Genomic DNA, 12,690 nt, shown 5'->3' with positions numbered 1-12,690 from the left:
TGATATTAAACTCTGAAGGATTTTCAGTTATTTAGTGTCCAGTCTTTGCTGCTTATATGCGTAATATGATGTACTAGAAATTACAACGGAAGACTTTTAGAGGAGGTGGAAGATGTAGTCCTTGATTCAAAGAATTCAGAATACAAACCATTGGAGTTTGATAGCACCAAAGTTAGAAAATGATGATGTACTACTCCAGTATAGTATTGAGGAACAAAACTGTTGTTTGGGGTGAGGGGTATTTGTTTTGTTTTGAAGTCTCATCTGTTACCCCTTCCCCAGAAATTCAGGTGTGCTTTCCAGGTCTTCTCCCCACTGTACTGAGAACATTCTGATCTTGTTTGAATTTAAACTCCTCTTATCCACATGTCCCAGCCACATCTATCAATTTTATTATAAGTTGATTATTATTAAAATTTTTTATTTTTTTATTCAACTGCTGGCCTCTTTAATTACTATCATTATTATACCCTCCTGGTACATTATGCTCAGCTGAGTGCTATATAAAGCAGGATAAGAAGACATATTTTGTATCATTAATAACTTAAAATTAATAGTACTACCTTTTTCTTTTTTTTCTGTTTCTTAGTCTTAAAACTTCAGGGCCATGTTTGGCTCCTTGATTGCCTCTCACATCTAATCAGCTACCAAGGTCAATCATATCTCCCTCTGAAATCTCTTACATACAACCCTTCCTTTATATTCCTGTTACTAGCACTACAGTCCTTACTTTTCACTGAACTATAATAGCCTACTAACAAGTCACTCTGCCTTCATCTGCTCCCTATCTGCAGTCCATTCTATGCTGCTACCAGGTAATATTTTCAAAATACGGTTTTTATTATTTCAGAAGTCTGCAGTGGTTCCCCTCCTTACTGAATATTGTTCTTGTAATTGTAGCTAGTCCTTAGTCAGTTTCTAATCTGTTTTCCAAGTGAACTAGGAGACCAGGGTGAGATCAGTGGCTCCTACTAGCACCTAACCTACTGCTTATGATACAGAAGCATTTTAACAGAATACTCAAGATAACAGTAATGTGACTAGGGCAATGAGTTGAACCACATCATCTCATTTCCATAATATTAGGTATGGCAGCCAACTCCCTCCGTAAAGGTAGGAAGAGTTAATTTTTCAGAAAGTGCTCTGAGGCCCACAGACAGGAAAATAGTACAGAACTACAGTAACAATCTTCTCCTTCACTTCCTTTACAGACAATGTTGACTGCTATCTCCATGAGTGCCATTGCCACGAATGGAGTGGTGCCAGGTCAGTAGGCTGGATTTCAGGGATTGTCAACAACTACTGTATGTTTATGCTATCAAGTCAGAAGTGCAAACTTCTGAGGACTAGAATACTATTTAGTCTCTTGGTCATAGACATTCACACTATTTGACTTTAGAATACATTCTTTAAAAATCTCTTTATGTTGTAAACTAGGGGAACCCTCACTCACTGTTGGTGGGAATATAAACTGGTATAACCACTTTGGAAAACAGCATGGAGGTTCCTCAAAAAATTAAAGATAGAAATCCACACAGTCCAGTAATTTCACTACTGGGTATGTATCTGAAGAAAACAAAAACAGTAATTCAAAAAAATACATGCACCCCTCTGGTTTTTACTGTATTATTTACAATAACCCAGATATGGAAGCAACCTAAGTGCCCATTAGTAGATGAATGAATACAGAAGATGTGGACACACACACACACACACACACACACACACACACACACCAGAATATTATTCAACCATAAAAAAGAACAAAATCTTGTCATTTGTGACAACACAGGTGGACCTAGAGATCCACTTTATGCAAGTGAAATAAGTCAGACAGAGAAAGATAAATACCATATGATTTTACTTATATGTGGAATCCAAAGAAATAAACAGACAAAAAAACAGACTCATAAATAACAAACTGGTGGTTGTCAGAGAGGAGAGGAATGGGGGGAATGGGCAAAATAGGTGAGAGGGAATAAGAGATACAAACTTCCAGTTACAAAATAAGTCACAGGGATGAAAAGTACAGAATAGGGACTACATTCAGTAATATTGTGATAACATTGTATGGTGACAGATGGAACTACGCTTTCTGTGGTGTGCAGAATGTACAGAATCGTCAAATCACTATTTGTACACTTGAAACTAATATACCGTTTATGTCAACTATACTTCAATTAAAAGAAAAAGGAAAAAATCTCATCGTGTTCTAAGCTAGAATCCTTAATTTGTATCACCTTCCTAGCTTCTTTTTAGTTAGAATATATTTTATTGGGCTGTCTCATGCCTGTAGTAAACATTCTTTGATGCTTATCTAACTAATACTGACAAATTCTGCTACTTCATGAGGAGCATTAGATGTTCAGCATATTCTACCATAAAGGTTTTATCTTTTACTTCCCATTAGCAAATCTACTTTTTATCACATTCAGAGTTTTGAAAAACTTGAAACATTTATCCTTCTTATTTATGACTTGTTTACATTCTTCTTACTGATGTACTTTCTTTATCCTGCTTACATTCTGTTTTGTCTTTTAGCTGGGGGCTCATACTTTATGATTTCCCGAGCACTGGGCCCAGAGTTTGGTGGGGCTGTTGGCCTCTGCTTTTATCTTGGTACCACATTTGCAGCTGCCATGTATATCCTTGGTGCCATTGAAATTTTTCTGGTGAGTAATAGCTTAATTGTGGTCTACAGTGTAGAAACGATAGAGATTTGGATTTATTTTGTTGTTTGAAAGAAAGCAAAACTTTTGAGAGATCCATTATAGAATCAATCAAGTGATTGACTGTTAACCTGTTATTGACTTCCTCTTGTGAACATAAGTCAGAAAGGTTGAGAGTATCCTTTGCCTGCATACTGCTTCCCTACCACCCATTCACCAACACCCTACCACTTCATCCAAGAAGTTAAAGTCTTGATCAAGGCAAGACTTGCATCGGAAAAAGTAAAAGTTTTTATCTTTTTTGATATCTTCATCCCAATGAAATAAAATGTTTTTCATTTCTTTATTCAGTGGAATATTTTTTTTACTATTTAAAATAATCATAAGTAGGAATAATGAGATAGGAATCAAGATAATCATTACAATTATTTTATATAACCCTTTGAATAAATTACTAATGTTTTTTTTTGCTGTTTCTATTTGGAAATGTAGGTATTTGGAATAGCATGTAGCCTTAAAAAAAAAAACATAAATGATATCCAATTTCTGTAGGAATTAGGTTAAGTCTCCAGTCATTTTCTATCTTAGCTTTGCTTTGCTGTGTGAAAGCAAATGCAAAGTACAACAACCCTTTTACTTGAAGACTTTGAAATGACCTCATTTTCTACTTCTTTTGCTTAACAGGTATATATTGTCCCCCGAGCTGCGATCTTTCGTAGCGATGATGCACTCAAGGAGTCAGCAGCCATGCTCAATAACATGCGTGTCTATGGCACAGCCTTCTTGGTCCTCATGGTATTGGTGGTGTTCATCGGTGTACGCTACGTGAACAAGTTTGCCTCACTTTTCCTGGCCTGTGTCATTGTGTCCATCTTGGCCATCTATGCTGGAGCCATCAAGTCTTCTTTTGCCCCTCCACACTTCCCGTACGTGTCTGTCTCTCTGACCGGCCATCAGTTACTGGGTAGTCAGTGACAGTGTCTGGTGATGTGATCACTTCAAGTACAGTTTCAATCTCCCGGAGATTTCGCTCGTGGATGAGCTCATTTAGCATCTAGGCAGGAAGCCTCCCAGCAGACTTCTCATGTTGATCCTCTTCCTTATGTCCCAAGCATGGAACTGGCAGCTCTAAACATCATTTGGATATAGATACTAGGTTTTTCTCAAAACCTCCTTATAATGATTGTGTATATTTTAACAACTATTCATGAAGAGCTTTACGATAGTATAGTTATTACCAGCAAGCTTTGTAAAGTACAAATGTTGGATTCCTGTTATTAATAAAATATCAAGAGAATCAAAGAAACCTAAATTCCTACCTAAATATTTGTAATTAATTAAACTTTTTAACCTGCGGTTAATACCATAGCAGACTTTCTGGTTATAAAATAAAGAGAAATAAATGTCACATTTTTACATATATATATCTCTATATAGAGATTGTATGATATACCATAAGTAATGCAGGTACATTAAAGTGTATTTTTTTAAGTAGTAATGGATTTGTACAGATAGGTGACTCTCCGGTCACCTGTTCTCTGTTTGGTGGCATAGTGATTAGCTAGCACTGAGAGGTGTTTGTAATCTTGTTACAGAGATTGTCTTTAAAAAGTCATCTGGAGGGCACCTGGGTGGCTCAGTTGGTTAAGCGACTGCCTTCAGCTCAGGTCATGATCCTGGAGTCCCAGGATCGAGTCCCGCATCGGGCTCCTTGCTCGGCGGGGAGTCTGCTTCTCCCTCTGACCCTCCCCCCTCTCATGTGCTCTCTCTCTCTCATTCTCTCTCTCAAATAAATAAAATCTTTAAAAAAATAAAAATAAAAAATAAAAAGTCATCTGGATTATCTAGGTATCAAACTCCTCACTCCTATGTCGATTTAACCTGATTACAGAAAAATAGTTTTTTTGAGATGAAAAAAACAGATCTATAGAGATTAAATGACTTGCCCCAAAGTTAGTTAATGGCAGAGCAAGAATATGAACGCTTTGATTTCCTAACTCCTGGTCCAGTATTTCTTCTTTGCTAAATGATGTCAGTGATAGATTCCATCATCAATTTTTAGTCTGCTCATTTAGGGACTGCAGACTAGCCGAAAGTACTGAAGGCTATATTCTGGATATCTTAACTTGAGAAATTCCATTTTGCCTGAAGTTCTCCTTTAATGCTTCTCTTTTTTGGTGGGTAAAAGGTCATGATGTGTGGTATTTTCTTTAAAATATTCCAGCAGAACAAGACCAAATTCGCTAGAGGAATGCATGAAACAAGACTGGGCAATATTGAGTTGTTGAAGCTGAGTAATGGGTACATGGTTCATTATGTATGTATGCTGTCATTTTTGCAGATTTAAAAAGTTCTTTGTTCCTCTTGAGAGGTACTTTACTATGGGAGTATTATTCTTTTGTTCATATTTATAGCTCTGGGTTAAAGAAAAAAATAAAATCACCAGTTATTATTTGTAATATCCTTAAATACCTTCACTCCCACTGGGTCTAGGCTTACATTCAAAAATAGTTTTCTCTTAGGCCATAGTGGGATGTGCTTTTTATTCCAGCCAAGCTGTCTTTCTTGAAACAGTAGCCAGAAGATTTGACCTTGAGTGTAACATTTTCAAAGGGGTTGTTATGAACATAGGCTTTTCTAGGCCAAAAAAAAAGAAAAAATTAGGGGAAATTTTTTTTTTTTTAGAAAGAACAAAAGGACTGTAGGATGCTTTTAGACCTAACAATTGGTTAATAATCTAGAAAATTTGGAAGATGAGTAAGCACAGTGTCTTCAGACAGTTATTCTGTTTGAATTCTATCACCCTGCTACCAGTATGACTCGGGCAGACTACTTTATTGCCCTAAACTTCAGTTCCTCCATCCACAACATAGAAATACTAATGCATATTTTGTGAGATGGCTGTCAGGATTAAATTGCAGAAAATGTAAATAAATCTCCATCTACAGAACAAGTCAGTAAGTATTAGGTCCTTTCACGTCCTCTTAGAGATGACGGTTTTTTGTTTTGTTTTTTCCATTACTAACCTATTTACTAACCTATTTCTAACCTACCTACCTTTTTTTTATTTTATTTATTTATTTATTTATTTTTTACCCTTTATCTTTCTCTCTGTTTTCACTTAGGGTCTGCATGCTGGGTAATCGCACCCTTTCATCAAGACACATTGATATTTGCTCTAAGACCAAGGAAATTAACAACATGACAGTACCGTCAAAGTTATGGGGCTTCTTCTGTAACTCAAGTCAGTTTTTCAATGCCACCTGTGATGAATACTTTATTCATAATAATGTCACTTCAATTCAGGGCATTCCTGGCTTGGCTAGTGGTGTCATTACAGGTAAGTCAGGAGGTTTTTGAACAAGTTTTTTAATCTGCTCAGGAAAGCAGGCTTTTCAATCGTAGTCTCTTCTGTTGTCCACGATGTCTCGCTGCCACAGTATCCCTACCCTCCTTAAGCTCAGCACCCCCCTCTACATTCAACGTCTTTCTGCTTTTCTGTTAGTGAACTTATCCTTTTTCAAACTCTCTTGTGACGCTTTCTGCTAAAATATTCCTCCTTTGGGGGCGCCTGGGTGGCTCAGTCGTTAAGCGCCTGCCTTTGGTCCTGGGATCGAGCCCCACATCCGGCTCCTTGCTTAGCGGGGAGCCTGATTCTCCCTCTCCGTTTGCCTGCCGCTCCCCCTGCTCGTGCTCTCTCTCTCTCTCCCCCTCTCTGATGGATAAATAAATAAAATATTTTTAAAAAATAAAATTTCCCTAGCAGAGCTAGGCAAATTACTTTTTGAAGTCGGATGTAGTAATACAGTACCCTGTGTGTTACACTGTGAGACTGCGGTGTTCTTCCCACAGTGACAGCCAGATGGAGCTTGCAGTGTCACCACATCCACACATGCTGTTTTCCTCACTCAGCCCAGTTTCTGAAACTCTTGCCTTAAGTGACTTCTGTCTTAAATGTTTCGTCCACAAATGTCTTTGTGCGTAAGCAAGTTTACACTAAGGTGTTAGAAATAGCATTGATTACTAATTTAAAAGAAAAATAAGCTTTTCTGAGCATTCATCTTTAGTCCACTTAACTTCTACTAATTTGCATTTGTAAATTTAACTGCATTTGTATGTACCAAAGCATTCTGTCAAATTACATTTGAATCAGATGAGAAAGAGCATTAGGTTTTTATTTATGTGTTCTTTATTGTATGATATATATGTGTTCATGTAGAAGCAAACATACCTTTAAAAACTATATAAATGAGGAATCTGATTTAGAATATTGTTTAGGTAGAAAATTACCTAGTTATCTTCTTTCCATACTTCTGTTGCTTATATACCTTTTTCTTCCCACTGCAGAGAATCTTTGGAGTAATTACCTACCAAAGGGAGAGATCATTGAAAAGCCCTCAGCCAAATCTTCTGACGTCTTAGGCAGTTTAAACCATGAATATGTCCTTGTTGACATCACCACCTCTTTTACTCTTCTGGTGGGGATCTTCTTCCCCTCTGTCACAGGTAAGCAGAAGGGCTGTTGTCTGTTTTAGAAGTTAGGAGACCAAAGGAGTGATTTTTCTTAAGAGACAGAATTATATTCTCAGGCTTTTCAGATTTGCTTCCAATCTTTGGTATCCGCATGAATATCAAAGTATCCAGGAACTAAGAAGTTAACTTGTTCTTTTTTCCCTCTAAAGGTATCATGGCTGGATCAAACAGATCTGGAGACCTGAAGGATGCTCAGAAGTCTATTCCCATTGGCACTATCCTTGCCATCCTGACCACCTCCTTTGTCTGTATCCTTTTCATGGATCCAGCCTGAGTTTTAGTCATAGGCACATCTGTGGAATAAGGCTGATCAATATTTTTATCCTGCTAATAAAGATATCTGCTTTCTACCAGCTCACTTCTCACCAGATAATCTATCCACCTCAGCTCTAAAATTCAAGAAAGAATTGACAACATTAGTGAATCTAGCACCTCATTTTACTGATAGAAGAAATATCCTGAGTGTTTACTTTCTATCTCAGAGGGTTGTAGGTCAGCTTCCTTGACTCTCAGTATGGTAGATTTAAGCAATGTTGTCCTTTTTGGTGCCTGTATTGAAGGTGTTGTTCTTAGAGACAAGTAAGTAGTCAATCTCTTTGTAACATTTATGTGTCTGTCTTCCATTATATCTGATTATTCCACATTGCCCCACAAAAGTCATAAACTCAAAACCCAATCTGAGGTATAGACCATGACTAACAATTAGAAAATATATGTATATAGTTGCCAAAAAGGTTAGTGAATAATAAGTACCAGTTATACTGTTACAAATATGTGAGATGCAATGAATATAGCGCTTCAATAAAGTAGTGAATTTGTTTGCATAATAAGGGCTTCCCTACACATGAAGAGCTGTTGGAAACTAAAACCAAAAGTGAAGGAGAGCAAGTTAGAAAAAACAAACAAAACAAAAACTTTCAAGTGTCTCTAGCATCTCTATGAGACATGGAAGTATGTATCTGTTTAGCATTCTAAATACAATTTTAAAACTTTCTTCATTTCATTCATGAAGACCGCTGGGTGTTTTTCCTTTCCTCTCACCTATGAACAAAAAATAAGTTTTTGTAAGAGATTCCTAGAAAAATCTTTCCCCTAAACCTGCTAGATCTCTTCCCATTTTCCCCATCTGGGGGAGTTACTAGCCTCACCATTCACTCTTTCTCAAAACAGAAATATAAGTGCCATCCTAGACTTTCTCCACCAGTTCCCTCATCCAGTTTCTAAGTCCTGTGAATTCCACATTTCATCTTATTAGATTTCCTCTTTTCTACTATTCTTTATCCCCATCCCTTTGCCCAAGCCTTCAGGATCTTTTGCCTAAAGTAGTGTAATTATCTCCCTTTCAGTATTACCACCTTCCAATCCTTCTTTCCCACTGCCACCAGAATGATTTTTCCTACAACACAAAATTGGCTCATACAAACCTTCCTGCTTCACAGCCTGCCAAAGCCCCTTGGAACCCATTACTTCAGTCTGGCCCTGTGTACCTTTTTCTGATGTCCTCTCCCATCATTCTCTCATAAACTGCCTGTGCTCCAGCCATACCTGAAGTTAAATACGCAGTGACACATTTGTTTGTACAGTTTCCTTTGCTTAGAACGGGTAACTCCCCTCTAGCAGACACATTGATCCTCTAAGACTAGACTGTCTTCTGTCCTGTGAAGCTTTCCCACGCTCACCCAGCAGAGACAACCACACACCCCCTCTTGTTCAGCCACTACACTATTGCACGTACCACAGACACTAGCTTTTCCTATCACTCTCCCTGACTCGATCGAGTTCTTTTAGGACAGAAACCCTAGTAGATGCTGTGTACACATATTGTTGACAAAAAAGAATAAGTAGCACAGTTTACTGTTACTATACTATTGTCACTGAAAATATATGGGCGTATGAGCTTTGGTAAATTATACCATCATATAAACAGTATTGAAAGTGTAAGCTGGAATGTCCCTTTGGAAAACTGTTGGTCATTATCTTCTAAAGTTGAACGTACACATACCTTATGACCCAGCGATTCCTCTGCTAGGTAGACCCAGCAGAAATGCATGCACACGTGCATTAAGAGTCATGCACAAGAATTCTCACAGCAGTATTATCATTAGTAGTTAAAATCTGGATATAGGTCAAATGTTCATCAGTAGAATGGATAAATTATGTATTCATAATGGAAATGGAGTGGAAAACCATAGAGCAATGAAAATAAATGAACCACAGCTATATACAAAAAAAAATTAGGATGAATTTCACAATGTTGAGTGAAAGAAACAAAACACATATCCCATATTTCATTTATTTAAAGTTTAAAAACAGGTAAGATGACATAGTATTAAAAGGACGATGGGGGGACAAAAGGGCTCGTGATAGTGAGTGGACATCAGAGAGACTTTTGGGTGCTGGCAGTGTTCTGTTTCTTGATTAGATAGTAGCTGCATGGATGTTTTGTGAAAATTTATTGAAATGTACATTTGGTTTTTGCACATTACTTTTTGTGTGTGATACTTAATAAAAATGGTTAAAACCATAAATAATTAAACAATGAGATGCCATGTTATACCCATCAAATTAGCACTGACTTTTAAAAATTTTAATACTCAAGGCTGGTGTGAAATGGGTCTGTGCTATAAGACTTAAACCTTCATATACTTCCAATGGAAATAAAATGTATTCTAACCTTTCTGGAAAGCAGTTTGGTAGTGATTTTGAAATATTTAAAGATACTGATCCCTTTTATTGCAGTTATTCCCTCTTAGGAATCTGCCATAATGGAAAAAAATCTGACGTGTGAATGTAGATATGTGCATAAAGATGTTAATCACAGTATTTTCCATAGTATAAAACCAACACTAGAGAGATGGATTATGTAAATTATGATGCAATATTATTAAAACCACTAAAATTTTTATTCATGAGGAGTTTTTCATGACATAGGAAAATGCTTATAAGTTAATATGGAATTATAGGTGTAATGTGATCTCATCTATGTTTTTAAAAACAGTAAACAGACTAAAATGTGCAAAGTATGCTAAATATTACCGGTTATGATTAATGAATTTCCTCCCGGCTTTTTATATTTATTGTATTTTTCCAAGTTTTCTGCAAAGAGCACAGATATTTTGATATTTTGAGGGGAAAAAGCTACAATTGAAGCTTAGCTTTATTTTCTGGCTCCACAGGTTATTTTTTCTTAATATAAATCAAATCTGCCTACCTTTACATTTCTTAATATTTATATCTGTCTCAATTTTAATTTTCTGAAGATTATAAATAGAAAAAAATTAGGTGAATGTCTCTCTAGTCTTTCAGTCTGTAGGTAAATTTCCGCACTCCCATTTCTTTCCCAGGTTTGGGGATGCTGTGAAAGGTAATCTGGTGGTGGGTATCTTATCTTGGCCGTCCCCATGGGTGATTGTCATCGGCTCCTTCTTCTCAACATGTGGGGCTGGACTTCAGAGTCTCACAGGTGCACCAAGACTGCTACAGGCTATAGCCAAGGATAACATCATACCCTTTCTGAGGGTGAGTAACCCTTTCCCATACCCTATTTCCTTTTCCTCAGATTTTATGAGAAACCGTGGTCTTCATAGGCTTAGGAATTATTAGATCATATAATGTGAAGACATGTGGGTTTTTAGTACAAGACCTTCTAAATCCCTGTGAGGGATGAGTTTATATATGAGTGGGGTAAAGGTATTTAAAAGATACCAAAGTTGGTAACACTATTATCCTTCATATATCTGAAACTGTAGCATAGAGGACTCAGGGAGCATTGACTCTGGCACTCCCCACACACCTGTGTCTGATACTTCCCTTCTCTATACAGGTTTTTGGTCACAGTAAAGCCAACGGGGAACCTACCTGGGCTTTACTTCTAACTGCTGCCATTGCAGAGCTGGGGATTCTTATCGCCTCCCTGGATCTTGTGGCCCCAATTCTTTCTATGTAAGAGCCAGTTCTTCTCTTTACTTTTCTTGCTTATATGATGTGTAATACATGTTGATTTCCATCGGGCATATAACAGTAGTGATAAAGGAGTGAGCCAAGGACAGGTGTAACTTCACCTAAATAATACATATTCCTAAGAAGTTTCAAGTAAGACTAACTTCTATAAATTGTCATGGTTTCTTCCTACCAGTATAACTTCACAAGTTCTTTGCCTTCATTTCTTATTATCAGTTGATTGTAGCTTTCACTGCTACTCTTAGCTTTGATCCTTCAACTGCGACTTAGTGATGACTTAATACCCACCTGGCACTGGGCAGCATGCTAGGAATACAAAGATGGATGACACAACCCTAAGGAACCGATGATGGAGAGACCAGTGATCCTTGTGTAGTGTGATAAGAACTGTGGTAAAGGTGAACACTGCGTAAGAGCTCTACAGCAAGGCACCCAAATGGACTGAGACTCAAGAAAGGTTTTCTGGAGAAAGGGACACTTGCATCTTGAAGGAGGACTGGTTATTAACTAAGCAACGAAAAGAGTGAGATGTCCGAGACACGGAATGTGTGTAAAGGAATTGAGGATTGAGACAATGCAGCACATCTGAGAATTCAAAGTAGTTTGGCTTTGATAGAAAGGAGCGTGCCTGTTCGGGGGCAGCTGAGCAGAGAAGTGGCTAGAGCCAGGTCACAAAAGACCCAGAACTTTTACCTGGAGGTAGTGAGTGATCCTTTGAGGATAGAATGATCATATTTATGTTTTAGAATGATCAATTTGCTATAAAAGACAAGTGAAAAGGAGGCTAAAATTGAGCTGGGAATGCCAGCTGGAAGCTTATTTAATCCAGCAGGGAAGAAAAGGATCCTGAACTAAGATGATAGTAGTAGAGATGGAAAGGAGGGGAAAGGTTTAAAAATGTGTAAATAGGTAGAATCCATAGGACTTGATAAGTTAATTTGGAACAAGGATGAGTGACAATGAGGAAACGGATTATCCCAAGAGCAACTGGGTAAAGAGTGGTTGTGTCTTTCACTGAGAAAGAACACAGGCAAATGAGCAAGTTCGTGGGGAGAAGTTAAAGTTCTCTACATCCTAGTCTTAATCAAAGGCTAGTGGGCTAGAACAACAAGGTCTTTATCTATAATAACCTTTGGAGAATCATTTTACAATAATAATCATGCCTCTTACTATTTTTATTCTGCCAGGTTTTTCCTCATGTGTTACCTCTTTGTGAACTTGGCATGTGCATTGCAAACATTACTTCGAACACCCAACTGGAGACCCCGGTTCCGCTACTACCACTGGTAAGTCTGCTCTTTTTCTTCTTCTTCCCCACATTTGGAGAGAACCCATCATTGAACTAGAAAACTAGGAGATTCTGGGTGGTTAATACAATTTTTCTTGGCCGGCCAGCCATCCTACTGCCTGTTTCAACTTCAGTGATTACCTGAATTTCCACCACTTTACTGTGTTTTTTCATAGGTCACTTTATAATTTATAACACCCACTTGAGAATAAAGATCAAAACTCTGAAATAAATATTTCC

At 37.5% G+C, this 12,690-nt stretch overlaps 1 protein-coding gene across 4 annotated transcripts in view; it reads left to right on the top strand.

The window, feature by feature from the left end:
• The window catches only part of SLC12A6 (solute carrier family 12 member 6), an 84,077-nt gene that overhangs the window by 58,980 nt on the left and 12,407 nt on the right, over nucleotides 1-12,690 (top strand). For all 4 annotated transcript variants that reach the window (XM_078053424.1, XM_036082573.2, XM_036082572.2 and 1 more), the window contains 10 exons: nucleotides 1,212-1,266; nucleotides 2,542-2,672; nucleotides 3,354-3,595; nucleotides 5,795-6,009; nucleotides 7,017-7,175; nucleotides 7,352-7,450; nucleotides 7,724-7,781; nucleotides 10,547-10,721; nucleotides 11,026-11,144; nucleotides 12,350-12,448. In XM_078053424.1, coding sequence (XP_077909550.1) covers nucleotides 1,212-1,266; nucleotides 2,542-2,672; nucleotides 3,354-3,595; nucleotides 5,795-6,009; nucleotides 7,017-7,175; nucleotides 7,352-7,450; nucleotides 7,724-7,781; nucleotides 10,547-10,721; nucleotides 11,026-11,144; nucleotides 12,350-12,448 — 1,352 coding nt within the window. The remainder of the gene's footprint in view (nucleotides 1-1,211; nucleotides 1,267-2,541; nucleotides 2,673-3,353; nucleotides 3,596-5,794; nucleotides 6,010-7,016; nucleotides 7,176-7,351; nucleotides 7,451-7,723; nucleotides 7,782-10,546; nucleotides 10,722-11,025; nucleotides 11,145-12,349; nucleotides 12,449-12,690) is intronic.

Source organism: Halichoerus grypus, chromosome 8, assembly GCF_964656455.1.
Source record: "Halichoerus grypus chromosome 8, mHalGry1.hap1.1, whole genome shotgun sequence".
Lineage (NCBI taxonomy): Eukaryota > Metazoa > Chordata > Mammalia > Carnivora > Phocidae > Halichoerus > Halichoerus grypus.
This window is presented reverse-complemented; position numbering and strand designations above follow the sequence as displayed.